The 23,659-nt window shown below is 36.5% G+C and overlaps 1 protein-coding gene across 1 annotated transcript in view; it reads left to right on the top strand.

Annotated features, from left to right (window-relative positions):
• The window catches only part of LOC119507338 (contactin-6-like), a 572,510-nt gene extending 549,065 nt beyond the window's left edge, over positions 1-23,445 (top strand). The window contains 7 exon segments of the mRNA XM_037800513.1: positions 4,080-4,314; positions 4,425-4,540; positions 5,921-6,107; positions 17,636-17,748; positions 21,936-22,104; positions 22,952-23,012; positions 23,014-23,445. Coding sequence (XP_037656441.1) covers positions 4,080-4,314; positions 4,425-4,540; positions 5,921-6,107; positions 17,636-17,748; positions 21,936-22,104; positions 22,952-23,012; positions 23,014-23,053 — 921 coding nt within the window. The 3' untranslated portion in view covers positions 23,054-23,445.
• The last annotated feature ends 214 nt before the right edge of the window (positions 23,446-23,659 follow it).

A 23,659-nucleotide genomic window follows, 5' to 3' on the forward strand; every position in this document is an offset into this window, starting at 1 on the left:
AAAATCAACATACCTGATATGGAGAGCAATGATTCTCAATGGAAGGGGGTTGCTGTTCACACATACCCCAAGGGATATTGAACAATATCTGGAGACATGTTTGGCTGTCACATCTGAGAAATGTGCTTCTGGCATCTGGGTAGAGGTGAGGGAGACTGCTAAACACCCTACAATGCACTGGACAGCCCCCTGCAACAATGAATTACCTGGCTCAAAATGTCAATAGTGATAAGATTAAGAACCCTGATGTAGAATAGTAGTAATTCATTGCCTCTGTAAATTATTTTATAGTAGAGAAATGCCTTTTATATATCAGATGTATTTTTTTTCCTTAATTTTTCTTAAATTCCCATTTAAAAAAAGAGAATAGTATGATTAATCCCACGTTATATGAGTGGAAACTGGAACACAAAGATGTTGTTTTCACAAGGTCATAAAGGATAGAGCCAGAAACCAGGTGCAGCTGCCATACAACCCTTCCTTTGTTGACATGGAGTTTCACATAGACGTGGTGGACCTAGCACAGTGCCTGGGCTGTGGTATGACCTCAGTAAGGACTGGTAGGATGGATGGATGTGTTTTGAGAAAGACAACTCTCAGAGGACTGAGGAGCGATGGGAAACTACATTTGTTGAGCACATACAAGATTTTAAGTGCTGTGCTGGGCACTTCAAATCATTCAGTCCTCACAACAATCCTAGGAAGTGGGCAATACCACTTTCAGAGAAGGAAATCCGAGCTCAGAAATGTGATGTGGGTGCTCAGAGAGGCATTTGAGTACCGGGGTTTCTCACCCATGCTCATCTTACTTTCTCCTGGAATTATTAGAATGTCAAGCGTCATTACGCAATTTTATAGTTCAGGGTGAGGCAACAGTCCTCATATATCTGTCTTAGTATTATGTTAATTAAATTATTTCTAGTCCTCCCAAAGTATTTCCTACCAAAAACATTGACTCTCAGGTGAGCCTACAAAACAATTGCTTTTGTGTGACAGTGAGTAGGTGATTTAGGTTTCAATATCTTTGAAGGCCACATAAATGTTTTCACCATGTTGTATGGGGAGTTTTCCCTGACTTCATACCCTATTTCTTCAACTCCAAGTTCAGAAATTTCTAAAGGTTGGTAGATAATTGTTTTACATAGTCTTTGGGGGGAAGGATTTCCTATTTATGTTGTTCAAAAACAGAGATGATTTGAACTAACAACAACAAAAAAATCTTAAAACAAAGATCCACAAATTATGGCCCACAGTCTAAATCTGGCCTGCTGCCCATTTTCATACATCAGTCCGTCCGTCTCCACACCCATTCATTTAGGTATTGTCTGTTGCAACTTTCTTGCTGTTGTGACAGAGACTCTGTGGCCTTCAGTGCCTAAGTTATTTACTGTCTGGCCCTTTGCAGAAAAATGCTTGCTGACCTAATTTTTAAAAATTAAACTAAAGTGATTTCTTCTCCGTGTTTTGTTTTGGAATATCAGACATACAGATACTTGCAGAAACTAAATTAATGGGTGCAGTTTCCCACTTGTTCATATTTAGCATCACCTACATACAGATACTGAGGCAACTTCTTCTGATGCCCCAACTTCCTTAAGGAATAAATCATGTATATTTAGGAGGAGATATACATTAGTTCAGGTGACCAGAATGCATGTTAGTAACTCCGTCTATTTAATGAACACTATTGAGCACTCTGTTACAAACTGAAAGGGTACAAAGATGAATAAGAAAATAACTGAATGCTCAGAGGTCTACAGGAGAAGGCAGTCTTAACAGAGCATGGAAGGAATTCAGAAAGACGCTATCCTGTATAAACTTAAGCAGGTTCTTAATAGTCTTAACTGTAATTATATGTAGGAAGAAAACAGGCAAGATAGCTTACAAAAGATAAGAGAAGAAACACAGTAAAGGAAAGGGGAAAAAATTTACAAAAAGACACCACCAAGCTTTATCTAAACTATATTTTGAAAGATAGATTGAGGCTAGAGAGTCCATTTCAGGCCAGAATCACTGTTAATGAGGATAAAATAATACCCTTGGGACTCTCAAAACTAATACAGACTCCAAAGACCATTTTAAATTCAGTCGCAATTTACCCATATGGTTTATAAGTGACAACTTTAGTGGTTAACTCATCGAAGCTCATTTCAGTACACTGAGGTATAACCTGCCTGAAATATACATTCTCCCTGCATTTTCTCCAGCACCACAGTAATGTGAGTTTTGTGTTTGTTTATTTGTTTTGGTTTGGTTTATTTCCAGTCACCTAGGTATGATATCAAACTTTCAGAATGTAAGAACTGCTAATACTTTTTCAGGGTAACTTTCTTCATTATTTTCTCATAATCTCTACTTGGCTGAATTGATTAACCACCTTGATTAAATTGAAATCAAAGAATCATCAAAACCAGAATGCTCTAGTAGTTGCTTAAAGTGTAATAAATCTCTCCCATATCATTCAAAATTCAATGTTTCATTCTAATCTCCCTGTAAAAGAGAAGAGAAACTAGTACAGGAAAGCATTTTCTTTCCCCAGCTTTCAAGATCTGCATTTGTCTTCCTCTTCACTTTCTATATTTGTTAGACTGTTGGTCATGGCAAGAAATAGAGACCAACTCAGGTCATCTCTGTTTGTGGGGATTTATTTTAAAGCTACCTGGGAAGTAATGTGGACAGGAAAAATTTCAGCAACCAAGCAAGCAGATCAAATGAAGAGCCAGAACATCATTCCTCACTGTTCTGAGCACAGTCTGCTGTCAGCTGCTATGGTAAACTGGCCCCAACTTGACTGGTCCGTCTTTCTTGTGACTCTGTTCTTTCCATTTAGTTAACTTCCAATTTCCCTACTTGGCTTCCAGCTAAATTCTCTGTCTTCTCTCCCTAATTTACAGCTTCTGTTTTCCCTTAGTTTTTATTGCCTCATTGCTCCTGCTACCACATGGATTCTACTTATCGCCTGTTCCACGTTTTATCTATTTTTGCCCACCACCCTATGTCTCGTATTCAAACTCTTTAGGGGAGAGGAATTAATTGGGTCCATTTGTCACTATAGATTACAGAGCTTTTTCAATAGAACACCTAATAGATACTGACCAAGATGGCTGCCTTTGGTTCTGGTGCCCATAGCTGGGGAATCAGGTGTGGTGCAAGTGGCAGGATAATATAATTCAACAAGTGGTGACCGAAGGGTAAGAACACCCTCAGAAATTAAGAACACTGTGTCTTGTCAGGTATGCCTTTATTAGTCTATCAATATATTTAGAAGACAGACAAAAGAAAAAGAAGCTCCCTTGAGAAAACCTAAATTCCATTGAGTTTTAAGTACAACTTTCTTGTAATTAGGTAAAATATTTGCTTAAATTAAAGCACAGATTCATTTTAATTTCCTTATTTTATATAATTATTTTTAAGACCTGCAAAATTTTTGGGAAACACATATCTATTTCTATTTTATAATTTTAATAATGTTAGATTTTAAATGTATTTTACAAAATTTGGCTTCTGTTGGAAGCAGCAAAATATATTTTTTGAATGTCAGGAAAAATGCACACTGATGTTATTACTAGTAAAGATGTGTGTTTAAACAAATATTGGGAGGTCCTTTATACCCTTTTGTGGGAAATACGCTATATATTTTAAAGTATATGTTATTATATAAGAATTATATTATCCACATCTTTTAAGAATTTTTTGAAATGTTGTGAAAGGAAAATGTATCTAGCCTTGAAATAGCTTCGTATTGAGCTAAAACACTTATATTTTAACATATATTATAAATATTTGCAATCTTCTAAACCACTTTATTATTACAAATTATAGATAATCAAGGAAAGATATATAAAAACAGTGCAGCCTCTTCTGTGTTTTCATTTAAATGTTTCAACTATTTATCTGCGTACCTTTAGTTGGGATCATTTTCCTAATTGGCATTCCAATAAAAGCGTTATTTTTCAATACTTCATTAAACAAGGTAAATACCCATGTTTGTCTACACAAAAGAAGTAATCAATGAACCTTGTCATAGTTCGATAAAATATTTTTGTAAATACTCAGTGATTGATCACATTCTGCCCAAGTCGATTCCAGAAGAACTCCAGAATGGAGAGGGATTTGGATATATCATCATGTTTCGACCAGTTGGCTCAACAACCTGGACCAAAGAAAGAATCACTTCTGTGGAGTCATCAGGGTTCATTTACAGAAATGAAAGCATCACCCCCCTGTCTCCCTTTGAAGTCAAAGTGGGTGTCTACAACAACGAAGGAGAAGGCTCTGTGAGCACTGTGTCCATTGTCTACTCTGGAGAAGATGGTGAGTGGCAGTCAGTTCTGGAACGGTCCTCCTTGGGACTGTATGCATATTTTCATTGGATTTTCCATGACCCACTCTGCTACAGATGGTTGTCTTTTTCTGAATGGTAGAACCTCAGCTGGCCCCAGGAGGAACTTATGTCCAGAGTTTCTCTGCTTCTGAAATGGAGGTCTCATGGAATGCTATCGCCTGGAATAGAAACACTGGACGGGTGTTGGGCTATGAGGTAATTCACAATAATGTCAGTTTTCCTCTGTGAACATGCTGCTAACCACACAATAGCTCAGTTCAGTTATTAGCCTATAATAGTGCATCTGCAGTCATAGAGGGTAATGGCGGGGTGGGGGGTACAGGGTGGGGGGGATGGGAGTTGCCTTTCCAGGTGATCGTAATCAAGCAACATAAATGATGGCCATTTTAAATGTGATCAGGATCAGGTGATGATCTTATTTAATCATTCTGATTGTACCATATTTGCTTCTTAGAGTGAGGTAAAAGTCTAATTGTCAATTATTTTAAACTGTAAAGGAATTTCACTGGGAAACTTGCTCTGTGAATTGGAGACTGCTTTGAAATGATTTAGGCATCTTGGGAAAGGCAGAGTCCAGTTAACTGATAAGAAAAAAACTTAGATTCTCCTAAATCCCTTAGTTACATCTATAGGAAATGAGGCAAATTCCTTCACCTTTGTGGGCCTTCATTCTCACAAAATTAAGAAGGGAGATTTATTAATCTCTCATCATTGTTTTAATTTGTAAATTCACTGATTTGAAAATGAGTAACATCATTTTATTTTGAGGTTAGAATAAATGTATGATTTTTGTCTTGCACTTTCTTCTTCATAACAGAAAAGAAAAAGTCCAAATCAAAAGTCCTACTCATGTGCTGGGTGTGTCTGCACTCCATTCCTGGAGTGCCTTACCTCTTACCTCTCAACTGAATCCTTTTTATTTCTCAAGGGCCACCTCTAGTCTCCCTTTCTCTAGAACTCTTTCCTGATCACTCTCTGACACTATCTTTCTTCAAACTCTTGTAGCATTTTTCACTTTTTTTGGAATGCTTCTTATGCTTTCTTTTCATGTACATATTCTAATTCTGTAACTAGTTTACAAGGGGTTTGAAGGCAGGCACCAAGCTTTATTCTCCTTTTTCTTCGTCAAGGTGCCTAAAACAATGCTAATGCCTGTAACAGTACTAATGCAGGCTATACACTGGAAGGTTTATTAATGTGTGATTCAAACAACTCTGGAACATATGTCAGTAACAGTAAAATGTCATCACTGAAGTCTTTGACTGATGGTATAAATTTTGTTTGGGTCCGACTTATACCCTTCTTTAAAATTGTTAACCTTTAGCTATCTCATGGAATACTTAATTTTGATAATATAAAAAAGCCCACATTTCTCTAATTTACCTTGTGAATTTGTATTAACATACTGTGATTTTTATTTCCTCCTATATGTACTAGATTGGTTACTTTGTTGTTGTTTTTGTTTAACCATTTTTTGATTAGAATATATTCTCTCATTTATGCTCCTCTCTCCTTCCCATAGCTGATGGTTGTTGGGAAACAATGAATTGCTTGTTCTTTGCTTTTAACAATCAGGTCTTATACTGGACAGATGACTCCAAAGAATCCATGATTGGTAAAGTTAGAATCACTGGAAACATCACAGCCAAAAACATCACAGGGCTGAAAGCTAACACCCTCTACTTTGTTTCCGTGAGGGCCTACAATACTGCAGGGTCAGGACCCTCAAGCTCCCCAGTCAATGTCACCACCAAAAAGTCTCGTAAGTATATGTCATATTCCAGGTACCAAGATTCATCTATGAATGGAAGCATATTCCTTTACTTAACCTCCATTTCTTTCCTCCCATCTCATCATTTTACTGCTTAGATTGGTTGGTTGGTTGGTTTGTCTCCTATGTGCAGAAAATTGTTGAAACCTTCTAATAACAATCAAAATAAACTATTTTTTATTTTCTAGAATTCCCATTTGAGGAGGTACTCTGAGTAGGTAGTTGAAAGGCAGACAAGTATAATGTTTAAGAGAACAAATTCTGGTGTCCTCTCCTGATTTGAGTTCAAAATGAGCTCCCATCCTTGGAAACTTAGATGGTTATTTGTTCTTTCAGAATCTGTTTCCTCTGCTATAAAATGAGGAAAAAAGTAATACCTATGTCTTCATAGGGTTTTGTTCAGTATTGAAAGAGATAATTAATATAAAATGCCTAGCACATACATTAGTAAATACTTAGTAAATCTCTTTTTCTTCATCATTTGAGCCCTAGGTTGTACCTAAATATAATTCTAGCATTGTATTACACCTTGATCTCTCCTTCCAGGATATCTTATCGCTGCAGTTTCCCTAGAAGCCTTCTGCTTCTTTTTAACTCCCTTAATGATTAGTCAAGTATCGTTCACATAGTCAGGACCTGCTGAATGTCTCATGGTTGCTGACTGTGACTTCCTACTGAGTCTGGAATTGCACAAATGTTCCATCCATGAATGATAGTAATAAATAGGAAAAGGTCTGGTCAGATATGACTAAGAAATATCAGCAATATATACTTCTAGGATTACATAATTTTTATATATTACATATACATTATAGACCAACATAATAGGCTCTTAAGAACACATTCTTTGGTCTCTGAATCCTGAAGAAGAAAGAATAACACATATAGTCACTGATATTGAGAAAGACTAAGACATGGATGCACTGCCACAAACAAACAGGAAAAATTATAGCTTGCCTATGAATGCTGCATTCTTAATTTCTCCTCTATATTGGGAAAGAATTGGTCTAGAAGAGTTTGAAAATCAAGTGATATACAGTTTTTTTCCTTATACATGTATTCATTATGTCCATAAAGTACTTAAAATGACCTCATTTAACAGGCCCTTGATTACAGAGTGCGTTAGCCAGTTGTGACCACACCACCAGACCTGGAGCCTCAGGCCTGTTGTTCCAGCTCTAAATGCATCCCTGACCCATGACTTGAAACAAGACGAGACAGCCCATTTCTCTGCAGAAGTAACTGGTCTATGCTCACTACCTTCCCAAATTATCCATGAGAGGAGTTGATGATTATAGAAGCACCTTGGAAAATATAAACTAGAACTGTTAAGAAGGAAAACATCAACCACAAACCCAGAAACAAGAAAGAGCCTCTAGAATCAATCCACTTCAACTTGAGAGTATGTGTGGACATAAAATTCTTGAACAAGGCCTTTTCCAGTCCACTCAGCTTGGAAATGGCTGGGTCTTGAGTGTTCCTCAAGGACTAATTAGCTACAGATGTAGTACTACACCTCTTCCTTTTTTACTCCATGTAGAGTAAATCAGTGAAGTAACTGCCAGATACATGCAGGTATGGTTTGCTTTCATGGCTCTTCTAGAGTCTAGCCACTTCGATCTCATCTGAAAATCTGGTGGAAATCTCATATTTAGTTCTAGCTGATTGAAAGATGCCATATGTACAAAATGTGTGTGATTTGTTTCTATCTCAGGTAAAATCAAGGGTATTTGGAACTGTGTAAAGATAATATTTTTAAAAAACAGATTTATATGTTGATAAGTCAGCAGATATTTTAGTGTAGTTTTTGAGCCAAGACTCAGAAAAATGAATTATTTACTTCAAAAGGATTTACATGTATAATATACATGTGTGTGTGTGTGTGTATATATATGTAGGTATATACATCTACATATGTGTGTACCTATGTGTGTATGCATGTATATAGGTAGGTATGTCTATATGTCTATTCATATGTGTGCATGTATTTCTGTAACCTGCATTTGTGAGTTTTATTGCCCATGCAAACTGAATTACCCATATGTTAGCTTGGGCTACCCTATTTTTTAAGCAGAAAATTCTTTGTTTTTGACATGTAACATCTGGTAGGTTGGTTCTACAAATGAGATTGACTAAAATTTGGATCAGTGAATGAGGAATACGTCTTTCAAAAAAATATTAATAAGGAATAATTTTACCCAAGGTACAATACTGGAATGCATCTGTTGAGGGAAAAGTGAAATGAGAGTCAGAAAATTTAAAGAGGTTTAGTGTTTCTTTTAAATGTTCATTTTCTTTCTTGACTAAAACAAACAGAAAAACAAATTTTAAAAAACCCTTAAAATACCTAACTTCTTAATTGGCAACCTTGTTTCACTATTTCCTGAATTTATCTTTCACAAATCTTATATGCTTTCAAGTCATCATCAAGATAACCAACAAGGACTTGAGGAAAAGGTTATCAAAGACTCTTCCTTTTTTCCTTTGGCATTCTGTGTCACCGACATTGTGAAAATAGAAGAGTAATTGTATTAGTTTCCTATTGCTTCTGTAGCAAATTACCATAAGCTTAGTGGCTTAAAACAGTTCTGGAGTTCAGAAGTCAGAGTTCTGTTCTGAAATCAAGGTGTTGGCAAGGCTGTGTTCCCTTCAGGGATTCTGTAGAATTCATTTCTTTGCATTTTCCAGCCTGTAGGGGCTACCTACATTTCTTGGCTTGTGGTCACTTTCTCCAATTTAAAAATCAGCTGCATAGCAAATTCAGATCTCTCTGTGACTCTGACCCTTGGCTTCTGTCATCACATTACTCTACTGACTCTGACCCCCGGCCTTGCACTTTCCCCTGTAAGGAACCTTGTGAATACATTGAGCCTACTCAAGCAGTCGAGGATAATTTTCCTATCTTGAACTTGATCATATTTGCAGAGTTCCTATTTCCATGTAAGCTAATATATTCACAAATTCTGGGGATTAGGATGTAGGCATGTTTTGGGGGGCCCCTTATTCTACCTACTACAGTTATAAAATAATTTTGTGTACTTCTCTGTGTTAGGCTTGGTGTTAAAATGCCTAGGATTTGTTATAGCATCTGTTAGACTGACCCACTGTGAACACAGATCCTTTGAATCTCTTCATCCAGTGACCACTGTGCTAGTTTACCAACTTCACCTCTAACCGTCTAACTAGTCTTACTTCCTCCAAGCTCTCACATGTTTAGTTCAAATATCATTCTGGTTTGAGTTTTTCTTTCCCAAATGGACTTATACCTCTGTTGTCACCTCAGAATGTCACTGTCTATTCTACTCCAGAAAACATAGACTAAGAGAAAGGTGAACCACATCCTTCACGATCTGCCTCAAACTTCTTCTCTATCCATTTCTTCACCTACCCCTGGCCACACCAGAGTTATTGATCTCCCAAAGTTTAACATTCACTTATCAGTCTTCATTTCTTTTCTCAAGTTGCAGTGTCCCTGCCCTAAGTAGAACAGTCAAATGCCCTTTCTTCTGCTTTATAACTTTCCCAAAGTTTGCCCTTTAACATAGTTACATTTTTCTGGGTGTCCTCAAAACCATGGGCCATTGCATAATGAAAAAGAATGGATTTCAGAGTGAGACAAAGTTGGATGTGAATCCCAGCTAAGCAGCATACAAGCTACATGAGAGATCTAATAGCTTGATAACTCCAAGCCCATTTTTTCATCCTAATAAAAAATGAAAAAAAATACTTACCTTTAAAGTTTGCTCTGAGAATTAAATGATATGGTATACACTAAGGTGGCCCAGAGGCTGACATACAGTTAGTTCAGTGTGAAGTAACATGTAATATTATCTACCTCCTTTAGAGGAGAGTTCATTTTCTTTGCATTTTTTAAAAAAAGAAAACATAGTAACTTTCTACTTTCTTTCTCTTCATAAATTTGTTGCAGAAATTTTCTTCTAGGGTCATGACAGGACATCCAAAGCAAAAATGAGAAAGGGCTTTAGTGAAACATTGAAGATAGTCCTGATTCCAAGTGCTATTGCTGGATCTAAATTTGATTTTCTGTGTCCTTGCAATGGCACAAGATTACCTCAGAATAGTGGTAATAGGAAATTTCTGCACCCATCGCGCATTCGTAGTATACTATCTAGATTTTCAATCTTAGATTTGATCTTCCATTGTAAATTCTGAGAAAGCAGAGCTCACATTGACCAAAATCTCTGTCTATTCTGATTGCTGTAGCTAAACAGGAGACAGAGACTTTTTTTTTTAAAATGATAATTCAGTCATACCCTCAAGCAACAGTGCCTCACAAGAGTCAGCTCAGCGTCAGATGCTGAGAGTCCAATGGAGATTAAGGCAGTCATGGTTCCTGGCTTCGAGCAATTTCTCTCTTTGTGGAGAGGCAACCTAAATCAAGTGAAAAGACAAAGGAATGAAAGAATTCTAAATTGTGAAAAGTGTGATGAAGAAAATAAATAAGGGGCTAAGATATGCATAAGAGGGAGGGCCTAAATGAAAGGACTACATATATATTTTTTAACTTTTACTATAACATATATACTCACCACAATTTCCCATTTTAGCCATAAAAACTACTCGAGCTAATAAACTAATTCAGCAAAGTTATAAGCTATATGATTTACACAGAAAAATCAGTGGTGCTTCTATACACCAGAAAAAAATCAATCTAAAATGGAAATTGAAAAAATTACATTCACAATAGCTCCTAAAAGAATAAAATACCTAGAAGTAAATCTAACTAAGGAGGTGAAGGACTTGTATGCTGATAACTACAAAACACTGCTGAAACAAATTAAAGAACTAAATAAATGGCAAGACATCCCATGTTCCATAGGAGGACTTAATATTGTTAAGATGTCAATACTACCCAAAGTGGCTGTGCTATGACAAATAGCATGCAAGTTGGCTTAAACAACAAGCATTTCTTTGCTCACAGTTTCTGATGCAGAAGTCCAAAATCAAGTGCTTAATTAGCAAGTCAGTGCTTTCTTCCTGAAGTCTGTAGCATTGTGGTGCTTTCTTGCCACAATCCTTGGGTTTGCTTGGCTTTGCCTCTCTGCTTCCCATCACATGATGATATGTCTCTTGCATGTGCTTTTCTGAGTTTTGCTGACTTCTGGCTTCCTCCTGTGAGACAGTCTCTGACTCTGGCTTCTGATTCTTCTCTTTTAAATGGCTTCCATTCATGTGGATTGTGAGCCACCATCATTCAGTTTGGCCACACCTTACCTAATAATCATATCTTAAAAAGATCCTATTTATATACATAGGAAAACAGATTAAGAATATGCCTAATGGCAGGATGTATAATGCAGTCTACTGCAGATTCAATACAATACCTATGAAAATCCTAGCAGCATTTTATGCATAAATGGAAAAGCTGATTCTCAAATTCATGTGGAATCATAAGGGGTCTGAATAGCCATATCAATATTGAAAGAGAAGAACCAAATTGGAGGTCTCACCTTCCCAATTTCGGAAATTAATACAGTTCCACAGTAATCAAAACAGTGTGCTACTGGCATGAAGCTAGACATATAAACCAATGGAAAAGAATTTAAAATTTAGAAATACATCCAAATATCTATGGTCAACCGATTTTTGGCAAGAGTGCCCATTACATTATTTGGGGAAAGAAAAGTATATTCAACAGATGGTGCTGGGAAAACTGGATATCACATGCAAGAGAGTGAAGGTGGATCCCCTACTTCACACCGTATACAAACATTAACTCTAAATGGATCAAGGACCTAAATGTAAGTTAAAACCATAAAAATCTTAGAAGAAAGTACAGGGGGAACCTTCATCACCTTGGATTTGGCAGTGATTTCTTAGATATGATACCAAAGCATAAGCAACAAAATAAAAATAGATAAAATGGACTTCATCAAAATTAAAAACATTTGTACATCAAAGGGCATTATCAAGAAAGTGAGAAGACAAGCTACAGAATGGGAGAAAATAACTGCTAAACATATATCTGATAAGGGTTTAATATCCAGAATATATAAAGAACTGCTACAACCTAACGAAAAGACAACTCAATTAAAAATGGGTAAAAGACTCTAATAGACATTTTTCCAGAAATAATCTACAAATGGCCAATAAGCACATGAAAATATGTTCAGCATCATTGGTCTTAGGGAAATGCAAATCAAAACCACAATGAATTATAACTTCACACCCACTAGGATAGCTGTTATTTAAAAAAATAATAAGGAGAAAACAGAAAGTAACAAGTGTTGATGAGGATTCAGAGAAATTGGAACCCTTACATATTGTTGGTGGGATTGTAAAATGGTGTAGTCACTATGGAAATTAGTTTGGTAGTTTCTTTTATATGACAAAATGATAAAAAGGAGCTTGTGGGAAAGCGACCTCAAAACAGATAGAACAGCATATGCAAAGCTTTGGAAGTGTATTGTTATTGCTGTTGTTGATGAAAATAGTGTTGTTGTTTTTTTTTAAATAAATATCTGTGGTTCAACTGTAAGTAGTGTAGCATAGTGGAAATCGTGTGTTTCCCAAAGACAGCGAAGGTGTACTACTGATCCAGAAGATATCACTTAAATGGAATTTAGATTTACAACTAAATAGTGAAAAATATTTACATCATTTCCAAAAGAGGGGAGGACCCCTGCTTATGTAGAGAGCAATAATCAGACACAGTAACAGTGTTTGCAAATTTTGGTTCAATTTGGCCTCTGATATTGACTAGCACTCTGTACTAGAATCTTTCTTGCTGTAAATATGCAATCAATCCATATTTAGACATAAAGGAAGCATTAAACTTTTATTTCATCTTGCACTTATGTTCTTTCTTTCTTGCCCAAATGTCAACCCCATGCTGTTACTTAGAAGTGCAACATAAGAAGTTGTTTTTGAACTGAGTTCACAGTGTGAATACAGTTGAATATAAATGCCATCTACGGAAAAATTGATCACAGGGAAGCCATTAGAGCTTGGAGGCTAGTTTAATGTTGCTCTGTCATTTGATTAATAGAAAAGGATTTAGTCTCTGGAAATTGGGAACATTAAAAAAATTGTAAAAGTTCTTATTTGTTGAGTTTTCCATTGACCAATTAGGTACAAACACAATGGCATGTGTTTCGTATTATCCCTGTAACAGTGTTTTGATTTCTTAAAATAATAAAAATTTCAATTTCATCATAGGTATTTGAAATTCAGCGCAATTAACCGCATCAAACTCATGAAACGAGAGCTGTTAGCAACATTCAGATTAAGGTGGTGGCCTTCTAAACCAGTTTTCAGAAACTGTTTTTTCTTTCAATGCCAGACATAGAGCATTAACATTGGATACATACCCATGAACAAAGATAAGAGAGTCTAAAGATTTGAGAAGCTCCCAGGTAATTAGCCAAGACTCCATCACTGTATCTCCCTTTTAAAAAGCACCTAAAGAACTCAAGTAAAAGAGATATCATAAAGGATGATTTTAAATATATGCTAAATCATTGGCAAACTTCAGAATTATATTATTAGTAAGAAACCACTTGCAACACAATTGAAAAATTGATTATGTCATACCACTACAGTGAAGAACTGCTCCTCTCAGGAGAGAATTAATAGTTAATTAACTTTTTAATAGGTATGACTAACCAAGTAAGAAACTTTTCATATTTTATTTCATGTACACTAAAAATCCCATAAACCAGGTCCTATAAAAGTCACGCTTCAAAATGAGGAAACCATTGCTCATGGAAGAGACTGAATACACATTCAAGTCTCTCTGACATCAAAGTCCAACTCTTTCTACCCACCTCCCCCAAGCTTGAGTGAAGTGGTCAAAAGACAGATACCAAGAAATGTAAAGCCAAAAATTTGTTATTCCTCCCAAGATACTTGAGTTTCAATTTTTCATAGAACTCCTCTCATTATATGTCCATGAAATATTTTACTTCTGCTTTGGTAGATGAGGAAACACATATAAACATTAAGTATCATACTTAAGGACACAAACTTCTCATCCACACAGTTGGAAGAAAGTTCTGTCTACAAGCCTGGTGCTTAATCAATGAAGAGAGAGAAAAGAGAGAGAGAGGGGGTAGGAAGAAAGGAAGGAGGATGAGCAGACACACAAGATGCAACCTTCTGAATCCATCTATGCCAGTGAAAGCAAAAGAGTGAATTTATATTTTCTGTGTATTGATTGTATGATGTTGCTAATGTTAGTGCTTAGTTTTAGACACAGAGATCAAAAAATGCATCTAAAGTTATTAAAATTTTGGCGTCTCGTGAGAACGTTAGTAGTTTCTTTTGTATAGCTGAGAAAACTATTAGGAAAGGCACTTTGGGATATGTTGAAGAATAGTTACAAACCATTATTGCCATCCAGTTCTTAAGAAATACATTTATTGGCAAGCGTGTGGGTGCTTACTGAACTCAAAATCCTCTAGCCTTTTAATTATGGTTGGGTTTATATTGTCAAGTGTTCTAGTTTTCTAATGCTGCAGAATGCAAAACACCAGAGACGGATTGGCTTTTATAAAAAGGGGGTTTATTTGGCTACGCAGTTACAGTCTTAAGGCCATAAAGCGTCCAAGGTAACACATCAGTAATTGGGTACCTTCATTGGAGGATGGCCAAAGGCGTCCAGAAAACCTCTTTTAGCTGGGAAGGCACGTGGCTGGCGTCTGCTCCAAAGTTCTGGTTTCAAAATGGCTTTCTCCCAGGACGTTCCTCTCTAGCAAGCTTGCTCCTCTTCAAAATGTCACTCACAGCTGCACTGAGTTCCTTCTCTTTGAGTCAGCTCATTTATATGGCTCCACTGATCAAGGCCCACCCTGAATGGGTGGGGCCATGCCTCCATGGGAATAGCTCATCAGAGTCATCACCCACAGCTGGGTGGGGCAAATTCCAAGCAAATCTAATTAGCATCAAAACGTCTGCCCCACAAGGCTACATCAAAGATAATGGTGCTTGGGGGACACAATACATTCAAACTGGCACATCAAGAAATGTGCTAGGGCATATCCAATCCAACTGTCCATCTGAAAACTCCACATAGATTGCTGTGGGTTTGGGAATGACGATTGGCTTTAATTGTTAGGCAGCATAATGAATGGATTGGCCATGATATGTCACCCATGGATCTGCCTGCAGCCCTACACCTAATCGATATGACCTGAGCAAATAACACAGGATCCCAAGCAGTTTTTCTTCAGCCATCCTAATCTGCATAGTCATTTATCCAACAAAAATGAATTGCCTGCTTCTCATGTGGCAGGCAGTGTGCTAGAGATTGTTAATTAAGAGTTCAACCAAGCACAGCCCATACACACAAGAAACATACACACACCCATAGCCAATAGCTGTAATTCAATATGATAAATCCATCATAAAATATGAGCTGAGCCCTATGGGAACACAGAGGTGACATGATTTGTCTCTCTGCCATGTCTCAACTGTGGTGTAAGTGGCTGGGTAAACAATAGTAATATCCCAATGAGTTTGGGGAGGCAAGGGAATGCATGGTGATGCAGTGCAAGACACTCTGGACTCAGCAAGATATGAATCATCTAGTGACATAACAGAGATTAAACAGTTGAATCAGGGCTCTGAAAAAAATCATTTCCAATCTATCAGTGTAATGAGTTAAATACTATTTTCATTCAACCTCACAAATTCAAATGAAGGTCAAACACTTCTTGCTGTGCAGTTTCACCTATGTCTTTACTTTCCAGCTGAATTACTTTTAATCTCTCCAGTTTCTAAAATATCAAAAAAAATCATATGGACTCAAATCTTTGAGAAGCAGCATGATGTCATGGAGAAATACTAGACTGGAAAACAGTAGACCAAGATTCTAACCATCTCACCCATTCATTAGTTACAAGACTTTGCATACATGACTTTCCAACCTGGACTCCAGTTTCCTTGTATGCAAAATTCTCTAGATGGATTAGACCCATTATTTTAGAAGGCTGAGTCTAAACCCCTTTTTCCTCAGTTCACACACATTCTTCCCTGGCAGCACTGACTTCAGGAAACTAAAAGTCAGGTTGGGATGTTCACCCAGCGTGTAATTATTTCCCCTTCCCTGGGTTCCTAGCAGTTACATTGAACGTCATACACCTTTCTCACTATGCATTCATTGTTGATTGGGCAAGGATAGACATATGACTAAATTAAGATAGTCATCAGTTTTCTCCTGGGAATTCTAATCTAGGCTGTCTCTGAACTGGAGGAGCTTTAAAATGTCAGGTATAGTGAACTGTCCTGTTTTCTGCCATGTACACTGAGAACAACAAAAAGGTGGTCCATAGCAACATGAGCAAGCAGCAGGCACCATCATGAGAAGCAGAGTGGGGGAATTCTTAGATTTTTTACATTTTTTCTTTTGTCCCTCCTGAGGCTCTGCTGCATTCTGCCACAAGTTCTAAGAGACTCCCTGTAATAGGGTTCTCTAGGGAAACAGAACCAACAGAAGCTATCTGTAAATATGAGATTTTATAAAAGTGTCTCACACAACTGTGGGGATATATGAGTCCACATTCCATAGGGCAGGATGCACAAGTCCAAATTCTGTAGGGCAGGCAGCAAGTTGGCAACTCCAATGAAGGTCTTTGATGAACTCCCCAGGAGAGGCTGGCTGACTGAAGAAGTGAAAGTTATCTCTCTTCTCCTTTAAGTCTTCAACTGATTGGATTAAATCCAGCTGATTGAATTCTCTCACTGTGGAAGGCAAGCCCTTCATTGATGTAATCAGCTAGAGATGCAATCAATTGACTAATGATTTAGTAAACCAGGCTTCTGGTTTATTCCCCAGCCACAAATGTCTTTGCAGTAATGGTTAGGCCATTGCTTGCTTGACCAGACACCTGGACAATATCACCTGGCCAAGTTGACACATGAACCTAACCATCACACTCCCAATGTCTTTAAAAATCTATTTTGCCCCATGTCATGCTCCATGAAATATTGTTGAGCTTAAGAATATGAAACTTTTAAAACTAGGAATTTGAAGGCAAAAATGCTAAATATTCTCAAAACTGTTCTTAAGTTGCTTGTGTTACTTATAGCTAAGGAGTCCTAATTAATATAAGGTTAAAAAATGAAAGATAATTTGGAAAAAACACCTCTGGTTGATATATGTATGGATGTATGTATGTATATATATATAAAAAGGTTTACAGCCTGAATTTGCTTGTTGTGCTGATTGATTGATGACCAAATCAAATACTAGATAATGAGGCCCTCCATTTATATGTTGTAAGGTAAACAAACTTAGCAGCAATGATTAGTAAATTAATACTGGGCATGCAATAAACAATTATTCATCCATAATTTTGTCAAGAAGACATTCCCAAGTGACCAGAATTTGAATGAATTTGCTTACCCTGATTAGAATTAATATGATATTTCAAATGACATCAAAAATATTTTAGGTCCTTCTAATGCTAATCATCTAGGTCTTATTTTTTCCTTTTCATTTTATGGTTCATACAGAACTAATTAATATTCATTTGGATCTTATGATTATCTTTTTAAAGCTCCAAGCCAACCACCAGCAAACATTGCCTGGAAGTTGACAAATTCTAAATTATGCTTGAACTGGGAGCATGTAAAAACCATGGAAAATGAGTCTGAAGTATTGGGCTACAAGGTGAGTATATAGTTTTCCTTCTAATAATATCAATTAGGTTACCAAGGAACCAGAAATGTCACATCCAAATAGAAAATAAATTTTATGTGTATGGAAACATAGGAATTTTTTTAAAGCATCTAGATTTTATATATTTATTAGATCAAACATCATTTTGATTATGTTTCTCTATGCAATTTGAAAACTTTGTCCAGTTTATCTCTCTTGTATTTTGCTCTATTTTTCCCTTTATGTTTGCAGCATTTGAATTTATATATATTTTTTTCTTGAGATTGTTCACATACCGTGCAACTATCCAAAGATCCAAAGCATACAATTAATTGTCCACGATAACCATCATACAGCTGTGCATCCATCACCACAGTTAATTTTTTTTCAATTTTTAGAACACTTTCATTACTCCAGAAAAGAAATAAAGACTAAAAAAAGGAGACTCAAATCCTCCCATACCCCTAACCACCACCACCACCACCACCACCACCACGCCCCCCCATTATTGATTCATGGTTTTGGTATAGTACATTTGTTACTGTTGATGAAAGAATGTTAAAATACTACTAACTGTAGGATATAGTTTGCAATAGGTATATATTTTTTCTTATATACCTCTCTATTATTAACTTCTAGTTATAACGTCATACATTTGTTCTAGTTCCTGAGAGAGATTTCTAATATTTGTATAGTTAATCATGGACATTTTCTACCACAAGATTCACTGTTTTATACATTCCCATCTTTTAACCTCCAGCTTCCCTTTTGGTGACATACGTGACTCTGAGCTTACCCTTTCCTCTACCTTCACACACCTTTCAGCCCTGTTAATTATTCTCACAACCTGCTATCATCACCCCTGTCCATTTCCTAATGTCTAAGTTCACCCTAGTTGAACATTCTGCTCATAATAAGCAAACACTCTCCCTTTTTAGTCTCATTCTATATCCTGGTTACTTATATTTCATGTCTATAAGTTTACATATTATAATTAGTTCATATCAGTGAGACCCTGCAATATTTGCCTTTATGTGTCTGTCTTGTTTCACTCTATATAGTGCCCTCAAGATTTCTTCATCAACCCCTTTCTTTTAAAATGTTTTTGTTCACACACTGTACATTCCATTCTAAGTAAACAATTGTTGGTTCCCTGTATAGTCACGTATTTATGTATTCAGCACCATCACCACTATCTATATAAGGACATCTCCATTTCTTCCCCAAAGAGGAGGAAGAGTCAAAGAAGGCAGAGAGACAAAAGAAAAAAGAAAGAGAGAAATACAACAACAAAAACATGACAGCTAGAAGACAACAAAAGGAAAGATAACATTAACCTAAAGTAGGATAAAGAGTCAGACAACATCACCAATGCCAGGAGTCCCATACCCTTCCCCTATTCCCCACCCCACCCCCCATATGTATTTAACTTTGGTATATTGCCTTTGTTATATTAAAGGATGCGTAATACAATGTTTCCGTTAATTATAGTCTCTAGTTTGCATTGATTGTATTTTCTCCCCAATCCCACCCTATTCTTAACACCTTGCAATGTTGATATTCATTTGTTCTACCTCATGTAAAAATGTATTTGTACCGTTTATTACAATCATTGAGCACCTTAGGTTTCCCTGAGTTACACAGTCCCAGTCTTTATCCTTCATCTTTTGTTCTGGTGTCCCACATGGTCCCACCCTTCCTCTTTCAACCATACTCACAGTCATCTTTGTTCAGTGTACTTACATTGGTGTGCTACTGTCTCCCAAAATTGTGTTCCAAACCTCTTACTCTTGTCTTTTCCTTTCTATCTGCAGTGCTTCCTTTAGCGTTTCCTGTAGAGAAGGTATCTTGTTCACAAACTCTGTCATTGTCTTTTTGTTTGAGAATATTTTAAGCTCTCTCTCAAATTTGAAGGACAGTTTTGCTGGACATAGGATTCTTGGTTGGTGGTTTTTCTCTTTCAGTATTTTAAATGTATCACCCCACTTCCTTCTTGCCTCCATGGTTTCTGTTGAGAAATCTGTACATAGTCTTATCAAGCTTCCTTTGTATGTCATGGATAACTTTTCTCTTGCTGCTTTCAGGATTCTCTTTATCTTTGATGTTTAATAATCTGATTATTAAGTTTCTTGATGTGGGCCTATTCAGATTTATTCTTTTTGGGGTACGCTGTACTTCTTGGATCCATAATTTTATGTCTTTCATATGAGATGGGAAATTTTCATTGATTATTTCTTCTATTATTGCTTCTGCCCTTTTTCCCTTCTCTTTTCCTTCGGGGACACCAATGACACGTACATTCTGGATTTTCATTTTGTCCCTTAAGTTCCTGGAGACGTTGCTCATATTTTTCCATTCTTTTCTCTATTTGTTCTTTTGTATGTAGGCTTTCAGGTGTCTTGTTCTCCAGTTCCTGAGTGTTTTCTTCTGCTTCTTGAGATCTGCTGTTGTATGTTTCCATTATGTCTTTCATCTCTTGTGTTGTGCCTTTCATTTCCATAGATTCTGCCAGTAGATTTCTCTAACTTTCAATTTCTACCTTATGTACGCCCAGTGTTTTCATTATTCGGCCCATCTCTTTTGCCATATCCTCCCTAAGCTTTTTGAATTGACTTAGTATTAGTTGTTTAAGTCCCTGTATCTCAGTTGAAGTGTAAGTTTGTTCCTTTGACTGGGCCATAACTTTGTTTCTCTTAGTGTAGGTTGTAGTTTTGTGTTGTCTAGCCATCTGATTTCCTTGGTTACCCCAATCAGGTTTTCCCAGTTCAAAACAGGCTACAGACCCAGAAGGAAGAACTATTCAGTATCCGGTTTCCCTGAGGGTGTCTTAGAAAATTGGTACCCCCTGTGAGGCCTCAGGTCACTGTGCTTTTTTGCCCAGCGGGTGGTGCCTGTCAGCCTGTAGTTCCAGACTGGTGTAAGGAGGTGTGGCCCATGGCTGTCTTCCCCCAGGTTCTGGGGTCTGGTTCTGAATGGAAGGTGGGTAATAGAGCTGGGCCCCACCCCTTTCCTCTTAGGGAAGATAAACCCCCTAGGGAGAGGTCATTAACATTTCAGTGGTCTCTCTCTGCCTGTGCTATCTCCATCCTTGTCTGGGTCAGAGAGCTGGGAACTGAAAATGGCTGAGGCTTTCTCCATTGAGCCAAAACAGGAACAGAAAGCCCCTTTCAGGGCCAGTCTGGCTCTCCAAGGTCAGTCTTCACCCAGAGCCTCTGTCTGTTGTTGGGGATTTGTATGGAACAGTCCATACTTGTTAATTAAAACCCTACTTGGAGCTCAGCTGTGCTATATTTGCAGCTCCGGCCATGGGGGGAGGGGGCTCCTGGTTGGATCCACAGTTTTTACTTACAGCTTTTATGCTTTGATATCGGGCATTTATCCCAGTTCAGTTTGGTGTATGATGAGTGGACGGTCACATTTTTCCCCCAACAGTTATTCCGGATTATTTTCTCACTGTTCCTGGTTGCTTCTTAGTTGTTCCAGGGGGACTAACTAGTTTCCACTCCTCTCTATGTCATCATCTTAGATCTCCCCTCAGGAATATTTTTTAAAAAATAGTTTTGAAAATATTTCGAATTTTTGCCTTTGAATTCTTAGTTGAAAAAGTTTTATGTTCTCAAACCCCAGCAATATGTCATGGAGCATCAATAAATAAAATTCTACATTATGATTTTTTTCTTTCAAGTGACACCTCTCCCCATCGAATGGTGGCAGTGTATGTGGGTAGTAGATGTGAGAAGAGAGTGATGTTATGGTATATATTCAAATAGAATTTATAAAACTTGGGATGTAGTAAAATGTGATGTTTTAACACCATAAAAAATTTTTTAAAAAGTATAGTCAAGTACATATAACAAATTGTTTCCATCAATGTTAATGGACATCATCTCTTGACAGATGCATAGCTTCAGATATTTGAAATGGGTCCAAACTAAACAGTGGCTTTGCACAGCAGGCTCTGAAGATAATACCCTCAAGCTATTAAATTAATATAGATAAATCTACTCTTATTTCATTAGCCAAAAAGTGAAATCTTTTTCTTAACAATAACAACTAAATTTAAAGAAAAGGCATCACCTGGATATTTCAACCTGAGGAGCACAGCGTTTATAATGATAATGTCTTAAATGTTCCGTAGCGTCTTCTGAACCTTACGGAAACAGCATATACATGTTAACTTGATTCACCATTTTGTTCAGATTCTGTACCGGCAAAACAGACAAAGTAAAACTCATATTTTGGAAACAAACAATACATCAGCTGAGCTTCTGGTTCCATTTGAAGAAGATTATTTGATTGAAATAAAAACAGTCAGTGATGGTGGGGATGGAAGCAGCAGTGAGGAAATTAGGATTCCAAAAATGTCAAGTAAGTGGAGTCATATTGCTATTGCAGATGTTGAATCTAGACTCATGCAGTATGAAATTGGGATTCTATGGAACTTTCCAGTCCCTTGTTTCAATGTTGGGTGAAAAAATAAAAAGTCTATTTTTCCATTGTCAATTTTGAGCAAGAAGTGATGAGCCAATTTTTCTTGAAATAATCTCTCTAATTTGCAACATACTTACACATCACATACAGTTTTATGTTTCTTTATTTGAAACTCAAACCCAAAAAATCCTCTATGTCATTGGTGCATAACTTCTTGATTCATTCTATTGGCATAAAAATCAGAAAGTTTTATCTTGGATACCTATGGACCTCTTAAAGCAAGGAAGACAAATATCAAGCACAAGTACATATACCTCCATTCCCATATTAATGTCAGACATCACTAATCTATCATGACATTCATACTTGAGTTGAGTTACAACTTCTGACTCCGTCTCAATACAATATTCTAAGCAACTAACATCAATCAGAGTTAGCATGCAGTAATAATTTAATATTTCTGTTTTAGAAAAATCACTCAGTCATCTGGCTGAATCTGTCTATATGAAAGTCAATTGCCACCCCAAATTACCTAATCCTAATCTTCCTTTTTAGACCATCTTGGTCAGTTTAGTCATTTTTCTTTTATATTTTTTGCCTTTAAAACAGTCTTCCTAGAATAAAGGGTAAAGACACTTCCTAAAATTGACTATAATATCAGTGGAAAAAAGTGTAATAAAATATGTTATTAAATAAGAGTATACATTTAGGGTCTTAAAGAATTAATTTAACAACTTATTTCACTTTTTCTAAAGATATTTTTTTTTATCTTTATATTTTGCAGGTTTGAGTTCCAGAGGAATTCAAGACTTAGAATCTAGCATCAGTTTTCTGTCAATTGTGATTTTCTACTGTTTTGCTATTCAATCACTTATACAATAAATAAAACCATAAATCTTTGTGGTTTTTTTGAAAGTAGATCACTCTGTAAATAAGCTCTCTAGCCACCAGTCACAAGACATATTCATAACACAGATATGTGTGAAAGAAGAAAAAATGTATATTATTAAGATCTTGTAAATATCTATGGAACATTAATAAAAAGATTTGAAACACTTGAATTTTAGAGTTCACACAACACTTCCATACGTTCAAAAGGTGCCAAATTAATCTGTGGATTTGTAAGTATGATGTCTTTTAAGTAGCTTATATGGGGGTATAAATAACTCCCCTTGATGATGATGATAAATATGAAATAGTTTCACAGTTACCATAGCTAAGACGTGCATTTTTATGTGCTCCAGGCAAGTTACTTCAGTATTAAAAAATTTCACTCTCCTTGGAAATAAAATGTAATTATTTGTTTATAATTTTGATTCTTTGAAAATATAAGTTACCCCTAAGCATGGTGTGTTTTAAAGTCTCCAAATCAAGTTGCAACAGTTAACATTTGTACCCAATAATATATAAATATGCATGGTATTCTTCTTAACTCACTTTTCTAGGAGGTCCAGTAATATCTCAAACGTGCTTCATGGTAAAGAAAAAAAAA

Source organism: Choloepus didactylus, chromosome 1, assembly GCF_015220235.1.
Source record: "Choloepus didactylus isolate mChoDid1 chromosome 1, mChoDid1.pri, whole genome shotgun sequence".
NCBI lineage: Eukaryota > Metazoa > Chordata > Mammalia > Pilosa > Megalonychidae > Choloepus > Choloepus didactylus.